Source organism: Coregonus clupeaformis, chromosome 18 (assembly GCF_020615455.1).
Source record: "Coregonus clupeaformis isolate EN_2021a chromosome 18, ASM2061545v1, whole genome shotgun sequence".
Lineage (NCBI taxonomy): Eukaryota > Metazoa > Chordata > Actinopteri > Salmoniformes > Salmonidae > Coregonus > Coregonus clupeaformis.
The window spans coordinates 38,774,005-38,783,522 of record NC_059209.1 but is presented as its reverse complement, the minus strand read 5'-3'; the positions used below and the strand labels follow the sequence as shown (position 1 = coordinate 38,783,522).

At 44.5% G+C, this 9,518-nt stretch overlaps 1 protein-coding gene across 1 annotated transcript; it reads right to left on the bottom strand.

The window, feature by feature from the left end:
• Positions 1-2,901: 2,901 nt before the first annotated feature.
• Positions 2,902-5,937, bottom strand: LOC121587276 (interleukin-1 beta-like). Its single transcript, XM_041904190.2, has 6 exons — positions 5,799-5,937; positions 5,455-5,506; positions 5,065-5,266; positions 4,499-4,690; positions 4,009-4,145; positions 2,902-3,649 (listed from the first exon to the last, which is right to left on the bottom strand). The coding sequence occupies exons 2-6, from the start codon at positions 5,485-5,487 to the stop codon at positions 3,419-3,421; spliced, it is 795 nt and encodes a 264-aa protein (XP_041760124.1). The 5' UTR covers positions 5,488-5,506; positions 5,799-5,937; the 3' UTR covers positions 2,902-3,418.
• Positions 5,938-9,518: the final 3,581 nt, after the last annotated feature.

The window sequence follows — 9,518 nt, the reverse complement described above, 5'->3', positions numbered from 1 at the left end:
AGATGTGGTCTTTCTCTCTGAGAAGGCTGTCAAACTGACGGTGATTCAGGCTTCTGGATCGGATGAAATTAACAGTTTGGATGACCACCTTCATGACGTTATCCATCTTTAATGACTTGCAACACAAAGCCTCCTGGTGCAAAATACAGTGAAAAGTCAAAAAATCACGTCCTCCATTTGGAGATTGCACTTTCTCTCTGAACTTTGTCACAACGCCTGCTTTTTTCCCGATCATTGAGGGCGCACCATCTGTAGCCAGGGTGACAGCGCGGGACCAGTCCACTCCGACCCTGTCCAGCACGCCGACGAGTGCGGTGAAAATATCAGCTGCTGTCGTTGTATCTGTCATCGGCACCAACTCCACAAACTCCTTGGTGACGGTCAATGTGTCATCAACTCCGCGGATGAAAATGGCCAGTTGTGCAACATCTGTAATGTCCGTGCTTTCATCAATTGCAACCGAAAACGCAATAAATGACTTTACTTTTTGCTTCAACTGGCTGTCCAAATCCACTGAAAGATCGGAAATCCTGTCTGCAACTGTGTTTCTTGTCAGACTGATATTTACAAAAGCCTGACGCTTTTCAGGGCACACAATCTCCGCTGCCTTCATCATGCATGTTTTTACAAATTCACCCTCACTAAATGGTTTTGAAGCCACTGCGATTTCATTAGCAATGAGGTAGCTAGCTTTCACTGCAGCATCACTGATGTCTCGGCTGTGAGTAAACACAGACTGCTGTTTCTTCAGACCCGCCAACAGTTCATTCACCTTCTCTCTTCTCCGCCGTCCTTGAAAGTTGTCATATTTGTCGGCATGAAGACTCACATAGTGGCGACGAAGGTTATATTCTTTCAGCACTTCAACATGCTGTGAACACACCAAACATACAGCTTTCCCATTCAATTCCGTGAATAAATAGGAGGATGACCATTTTTCTTGGAACACTCTGCACTCTGCATCCACTTTTCTCTTTTTTGACAGAGACATATTGGGGCAATGAGGGTGCCAAAGCACATAATGTTAAAAGTAAAAGCCGTAATAAATATCGCGGGCAAAACAAAGTAGCTCATCCGGACTGGCTGCATGTGCTTGACCTACTTGCTCTGCCCCGGTATAAACAGTTTTCTTGCTTAACACAATTGCTATTGCGCCATCGAGTGGACGCAATTGGAACAACAGTTTATTTTATTGAAAAATTGCAGCGCATTTTTATACTTTACAAAATCATCTCACGGGCCGGATTAAACCCGTTTGCGGGCCTGATGCGGCCCACGGGCCGGACGTTTGACACCCCTGGTCTAAATCCTACCTAATAATCTCGTCTCCCTAAAGAAACGAAATACATAATTAAATACTACATCCCCTGAAGATTTCCCCAGGATTTCACTTAATCCTGGCTCTTCAACCACATTACTCCCCAAATCTAATAACAATCGCTCCCTTTCCCTCACATATTTCTGGTACTGAAATATAACATGTTCCACTGTCTCCATCTCCTCCTGACAATGATCACACCTACCAGTCGGATGTTTCCCCACCAGTTTCAACTTACTATTGAGCCTTGTGACTACACTTTTCTCCCTTCTCTCTTGGCCTGAGGACCTCCCTGCCCCCACCTTTTCCTGGATCTTATACAGGCGTCTTCCCTTTCTCTCCCTGTTCCACAACTCTTGCCACTTATTTTTAACCACTGTTCTTATTAACCCCTTGGCTTCTGCTTGACTGCTTGACAATTCAAACTCAACATTAGGATGTCAGCAGCCTGCTTGGCGATAACATCCACCTCCTCATTCCCCTCTACTCACACATGAGCTGGTACCCAGAGGAACATCACAAATACCCTCATCTGTTTCACCCTATACAAGCCCTGCAAAACTTCATACAATACATCCTGTCTGCTCTGAGACACAAATTAATTTAAACTCATCAATGCTGCCCAGGAGACTACCCTGTCTGGCCACACCTCCTCCAGCCACTCTGCAGCCAATAGTAGGGCAAACAACTCCATTGTGTAAACAGATAAATTATCTGTTGCTCTTTTCGTCACTGCCACCTTAAACTCAGGAACACTACTCCAACGCTGATTGGAAGAGTGGATTGTAAACATAAAAGGTGTTATGCCTACTGAATTCATTAATTTACGTAAAATGTAATACATGAAAACATTTTAAAAAAAATACATTAACATATTATTCTGATGGAAAAAGTACCCAATTGTCATACTTCAGTAAAAGTAAAGATACCTTAATAGAAAATAACTCAAGTAAAAGTGAGAGTCACCCAGTAAAATATTACTTGAGTAAAAGTCTAAAAGTATTTGGTCTTAAATATACTTAAGTATCAAAAGTAAAGTTAATTGCTAAAATATACTTAAGTATTAAAAGTATAAATAATTAAAAATGTCTTATATTAAGCAAACCAGAGGACACTATTTTCTAGTATTTTTTAAATTTCCTGATAGCCATGGGCACACTCCAACAATCAGACATAATTTACAAATGAATCATGTGTGTTCAGTGAGTCCGCCAGATCAGAGGCAGTAGGGATGACCAGGAATGTTCCCTTGATAAGTGCGTGAATTGGACCATTTTCCAGTCCTGCTAAGTACTCAAAATGTAAGTACTTTTGGGTGTCAGGGAAAATGTATGGAGTAAAAAGAAATTTGTCAAAAATATCATTAGTGAAGTACAGATACCCCAAAAAACTATTTAAATAGTTTTACTTTACACCATTATTAATGGTATGATTTAGGTATATCTCTCATATTTTTTTGATTGATGAGTTGTTGTGGTTCTGGTATTTGATGCATGTTGTCTGATTCTTTACATTGTTCTGCCAATGACCATGTTATTACAGTAGCCAACCATAATAATCGATGACAGAGAATATTAATATTCATTTGAATATTTATTAAAAAGAGCGCATTGGACAATTCAAATGTTTGCATGAATGAATAAGTGCAACATCAACAGATTGACAAATAAATAAGTATAATCACTGAAATATAAATACATGAATAAATAGTATAACAATATTATGATTAGTAGAAATATAATTACAGTAAGTAATACGTTCGTTTTGGCTTTCACCAATAAATACGTTACAATAAATAGCAGGGGCGCTTACAATAATCTGACCCAACGGCGCCATCTTGTGGTAAACCTTGACCAAATCTATACATCCCAATGATGAATTGCTGTACTCAGTACATACATACATACAGTACATGCATGCATACAACGTGAAGTAGTTATTGTGTCTTACAAACATACACCTAACCTTTAGACGTAAACACAGTGGCAACCCAGTCCTGACCACAGAGGCCCCATAGAATCACATATAGAATCCATATTGAATTATATAGGATCTCTATGAGAGGCCCTGACTGGTGTGGTGTCAGTGTCGGCAGCCACCCTAGTTGTGGCGCTGGATGGTGAAGGTGGTGAAGCGGTTGGGGGTTGCCCTCTGGCACATTTCCACCGGCTTGGTGTTGTCCTGCTGTAGGGCCGTGCTGATGAACCAGTTCCTGAACTGGGCAGACTCCAGGGTACTCCCGTCAACTCCGGTGTCCCGTCTGTAGAAGAGGAAACGCACCATGTCACTCTGACGGTTGATGGACTTCAGCTGCTCCTTGTCCACCACCTCCTGGAGAAAGAGAGATGGTCAGGGGTTAAACTCAATGGTCTGACTCAAAACTGACTTAAAGGTCAAATGTCATACACCAGGAGTGGATAGAAATGTTACTCTGGCTATTGGTTTGAGGTTGTGGCTGTTGGAACCAATGACGTATATAATAAACACCTCATTGTTTGGAACAAGTCGACACCCTGTAGCTCTCCAGGACTAACAGTCATCCTCGCTGTATCCCATTCCCAGTCACATTTAACCAGGGTTGGTCTCCCTTGACCTATCTGGCAGTTTCATTTAATTACCCTGCAACTCAACCTCTTACATTCCACATGGAGTAGCCTAGTAGTATTTTCACCAGCAGTACTGCTATTTACCTCCAGCCGCAGGGTGGGCGTGCCATCTGATGTTTGGCAGGAAAGGTAGAGGTTAGATCCCTTGATGCCAAGGGCGACAGGTCTGGCTTCAGTGTCACTGGGGACGAGCGTCACGTATGTAGACAGGTTCAAATGCACTGTGGACAGAGGAGAGGAGAGGAGAGTCAGTCAGCATCATTCATCAGAACTCAACTGTGAACTAAGTACGCTACCTATCTGTCAGTCTCAGAGTCGTATTAATAGAAAGCTACTGGTTTTAACCCCTCCACTGAATCACATATTCCTCATATGTACCTAACCTTTCCAATTCTTTCAGATTCATAGGAAGTGCCACTGCCTAGTGCCCCAAGGAAAGGGGTCGGGCAAATTGGAATTTAATTAATTTAATTATCTATGGTCGCCAAAGAATACACTCATAGTCTTTGGCCAAAAGTAGTGCACTATGTAGGGAATAATGCAATTTGGGACTGAGCCTTGGTTGTTAACATACCTTTATGGTAGCTACTGCCTCCCTGCAGCATGATGGCATGCAGCTCCATAGACCCACTGTTCAGCACCCAGCACTTATTCTCAGAGTCAGTGACACTACACTCATACTCTCCTGTACTGCTGAACCCTGAAGCGCTCCTGCTGGCGTCACCTCGCTCTGTGGGCATCGACTCCAACTCTATCACTGTGTGTTCTGATGAGGAGAGAGAGAGAGAGAGAGGAAAGGATTTAGTGAATGGTTGAATGAATACACTTGATTGAATTCCAATACCTACTAATCCATGAGCTGTGTGAAGATATCCACACTACTAGTATGCCAGTTAGAATTAAGCAATGTGTTGGGCATGCATTCTAAGTGGTATTCTATAGTGTGAACATTGGAACATAGCCCAGTGGTGATAGCTAATGGTATTGTAGTGGTACACATTGGAAATCCCCAGATCTGTTTGTGCTGTCTTGCCAACTCCTATGGTCATTGTCAACAGAAGCAAGACAGTACAATCAGATATGGGACCAGGCTAGCCCCATAGGGGCGCCTCCAATCCAGTCCAGTGATCTTTGACCTACCTTCCATTGCGCTCTCTAGCAAGAAGTTGAACAGGTCCTCATCCCTGAATTCGGTTCCCAGGGTAACCGCCTTGCCACCATTTATCCTCTCCATGGCGATGATGAGGTTGACCACACAGCGCAGGGTTCTGGGGTGATGGGATATCTCCACATCCAGACCATGGGGAAGCTTGGAGCTCCATGCTACACTGTCAGAGGTGTTCTGACCAGGACACAGAAAGGGGATTTAACATTACTCTAACATTGTGTATCGTATACAGTGTATGGAGAATTGTGGTTGGTCAGTTTTTTAAATTCTGTTTTAACATTTACTGTATAATAACATTTGAATGTCTGTCATGGCCGAATATTGTGGGTCTATCTTGTCCTCATGTCTATGCTGGGACTCACCTTCATTAGACAGCAGTTTGATTCAAATTCCATATTGTCTGTGTAGTTAGATCTGGAAAATAAAAACATCATCTTTTAAAACTGTCCTGTCCATCATAGATTGTATCATGCTTAGTCAGTTGCTTAAAGATGGTCAAGATCGGAAAGCTCATTCAGATCTGGTGTAAACAGGCAATCAATATACAGTTAGGTCTAAATAAACATTTAACGATGTGTTATTACTAAAATATAGAGCAATAAAGACTGCCACAACAGATCAACAACATTATACATGGTCAGCCATACAGTAGGAGTAAGTTTATGGTTGCAAACGTGAATAAAAACAAACTCTGCGTTTCATTTACCTGGAGGAGTAGGTTTGTAGTTGGTTGTTTTGTTAGTTTGTAGATAGTAGGTACTAACGTCTTGTTTTTTAGTCCTTAGTCCTTGCTGTGAGTCCCAACTTGTTCTCTGAACCAATGTTTGTGACTACATGTGGTAACCTGCATGTCTTATATACATCCTGGGCACACTCTCCAGGAATTCCCATCGACGCACACGGGAGGAAGTGGGTTGGTTTAGTCTTACCAGAGCAATGAGTGACAAGGTATGGTTTAATGATGTTGGTGATGAAATACTGGGCTAACAGGACACAGGTGGGGGGGTGGGGTGGGGTGGGGTGGGGTTACATACACATTTGTAATTGTTATTGCCACCTTCCTGTTGATAGAGTAATTGTATTGTAATATTGCCAATATACTTTATTCAAGGCATTTATGTGTGTTTTCATGCTTTTCTTGGCCACGATTCCCTTAAAAATTATATTTCAGATCTCAATATTACTGAATGAACAAAATATTAAATATTGTTCATGTCAACACTAAGTAAAATGAGTTACGATTAGGCAAATATACATCTGTCTGTATTATAATATAACTTATAATATAAACGTATATTATAACTTCATTTGTAAAGGACTTTTCATACATTATGCTACGCTTAAAGTGCTGATAATGGTTATTTTCTAAGAAGGGTCTATACTTGAAATGAAAGTGGTTGTTTTTTCCTACTAAACTTAGATGAATGCACTGACTGTCAGTCTCTCTGGATGAGAGCCACTGCTAAATGACTAACATGTAATGTAATGCAAATCTTGGTGCTAATACAATATACTGTATGTTTAAATCATTACCTTTCTTCCTAAAGGCCTAGAAAACTAAAGTTCAACCATTTCTAAAGATGTCTGAGGTTCTATGTTTCCCTTTTGACATCAAAGTTTTGGTTCTATTCTATAATTTCCTAATATTGTCAATCCAATATTCTGCGATGTCAAAGCCTGCTTACATTTCGTGGACTTTCAGATGTGAGAAATCATGGTATTGTGAAGAAACAAGAAACTTATTATATTATTACCCCACTTCCTTTAAGAAATACTTGAAGTCACAAGAGGCTGGAACATAGATTTCCAGTACAGACCGGCAGACTCTTGGACTGTGTCCAACTAGCTACTACCATATTAGCCTATATCCTTGCCAATAACAGGTTTCAGACATTGTTAGGACCTGTTCGGGGAATCTCCCCAATTCACTCAAATATCAGGAATGTGTGTATAATATGGGAGCTTCCTGTGGAGCGATGCTCAATATCTGGTCGGTATGTTCAATAATATACCACAAAACGAGTATTATTCTAGCATATTGTGTTTGACTCACTAAAGTTTCACCTGGAAAGAATAACTATTGGACTCTCAATGAAGAAAGCGGCGCAACAGTAAATCAATCCTAATCAGCCCTGTAAACTGTATGAAACATATGGGATTAGAATGTTGACTATACATCACAGAACCCTCCCAAGGTATAACTATCTGGGGTGTGTTTGAAATGTCACCCTATTCCCTATATAGTGCACTACTTTTGACTAGGGCCTATAGGGGGGGAAAAAGTAATGCACTATATGGGAAATAGGGTGGCATTTAGGACGCAAACTGGGTCTTTGCTGTTATGGATCTTACAGAACCGGATGAGCAACGGAATTCCCAGTTATGCAACGTGTGGAAATGTCAAAGATTTCTCAAGACGCTCTAACCTGCTTTCACTCATACAATCTTTGAATTTCACTTCCAGATATTATCATTCATGATTGACAGTGATGGTCTATTATGAAATTAGGTAAAATGCCTAAATGTCCTTCTGACAATATGGGTGGGCATAGGAAGACCTTGCAATTGGAGGATGCATTTTATGCATAGGCTACATCTGTTGGTAAAAACTTTGATTGAGAAATTGACATCATAAAAAATACAAATTGCACTACACCACTGCATTTACTGTATGTTTAAATTATTACCTTTCTTCCTAGAGGCCTAAGAAACTAAACTTCAACCATTTCAAAAGACATTTCCGAGGTCTTACAAATACATCAAATCAAATCACATTTTATTGGTCACATACACGTGTTTAGCAGATGTTATTGCGGGTGTAGTGAAATGCTTGTGTTTCTAGCTCCGTGTCACGGTCGCCGTAGGAGTGAGTAGACCAAGGCGCAGCGTGTGAAACAAACATGACTTTAATATTTAAAGTTTACCAAACAAAACACGACTCGTGAAGTCCACGGTGACAAACACCGACACGGAACAAAAACCCACAAACCCAAAGTGAAACACAGACAGTTAAATATGGCTCCCAATCAGAGACAACCAGCAAACAGCTGACACTCGTTGCCTCTGATTGGGAGTCACTCAGTCAAACATAGAATAAACCAAACTAGAACCCCCAACATCGACATAGAACACATAGAATGAACACACCCTGGCTCAACATAATGAGTCCCAGAGCCAGGGTGTGACAGTACCCCCCCCTAAAGGCGCGGACTGCGACTGCTCCTCAACTAAACAAAACAGGGGAGGGCTGGGCGGGCATACCTCCTCGGCGGCGGTTCTGGCTCCGGCCTTGACCACCACCCTCCAATACACCCCCCATAGTGCCCCTGGTCCAGTCTGTCGACTCGCACCCCTGGCTTGGTGCGTGGAGGAGGAACGGGCCTTACCAGGCTGACGACGCGCACCCCTGGCTTGGTGCGTGGAAGAGAGACGGGCCGGACCGGGCTGGCGACGCGCACCGTAGGTTTGGTGCGAGTGGCAGGAACAGGCCGGGTCGGGCTGGCGACGCGCACCGTAGGTTTGGTGCGAGTGGCAGGAACAGGCCGGACCGGGCTGGCGACGCGCACCGTAGGTTTGGTGCGAGTGGCAGGAACAGGCCGGGTCGGGCTGGCGACGCGCACCGTAGACTTGGTGCGGGTGACAGGAACAGGCCGGACCGGGCTGGCGACGCACACCGTAGGCTTGGTGCGTGGAGCAGGGACAGGCCGGGCTGGGCTGTCGACGCACACCGTACTCTTGGTGCGTGGAGCAGGGACAGGCCGGGCTGGGCTGGCGACGCACACCGTAGGCTTGGTGCGTGGAGCAGGAACAGGCCGGGCTGGGCTGTCGACGCACACCGTAGGCTTGTTGCGTGGAGCAGGGACAGGCCGGGCTGGGCTGGCGACGCACACCGTAGGCTTGGTGCGTGGAGCAGGGACAGGCCGGGCTGGGCTGGCGACGCACACCGTAGGCTTGGTGCGTGGAGCAGGAACAGGCCGGGCTGGGCTGTCGACGCACACCGTAGGCTTGGTGCGTGGAGCAGGGACAGGCCGGACTGGGCTGGCGACGCACACCGTAGGCTTGGTGCGTGGAGCAGGGACAGGCCGGGCTGGGCTGTCGACGCACACCGTAGGCTTGGTGCGTGGAGCAGGGACAGGCCGGACTGGGCTGGCTACGCACACCGTAGGCTTGGTGCGTGGAGCAGGAACAGGCCGGACCGTACTGGGAACACACACCACTGGCTTTAAACGGGGATCAGGAACGGGCCGGACCGGACTGGCAATACACCTCAGTACCTCTCGCCGTGCCTCTACAACTTCCTTCCCTCCTCTCGCCAATGGCTCCCGTAACCCGGTGGCCTTCTCTCCTCGTCTCCTATTTCGCCCTGTGGCAGCCTCCTGCTGCCCAGTCGCCCATGCCGTGTGCCCCCCCCTAAAAAATTATTGGG

Coding starts and splice junctions, on each gene's coding strand:
- LOC121587276 (XM_041904190.2), bottom strand. CDS start 5,487: ATGGAATTTGAATCAAACTGCTGTCTAATGAAG. Junction 5,267..5,454: donor CAAACTGCTGTCTAATGAAG/GTGAGTCCCAGC, acceptor TGTCCTGGTCAG/AACACCTCTGACAGTGTAGC. Junction 4,146..4,498: donor AGGCAGTAGCTACCATAAAG/GTATGTTAACAA, acceptor CTCTGTCCACAG/TGCATTTGAACCTGTCTACA.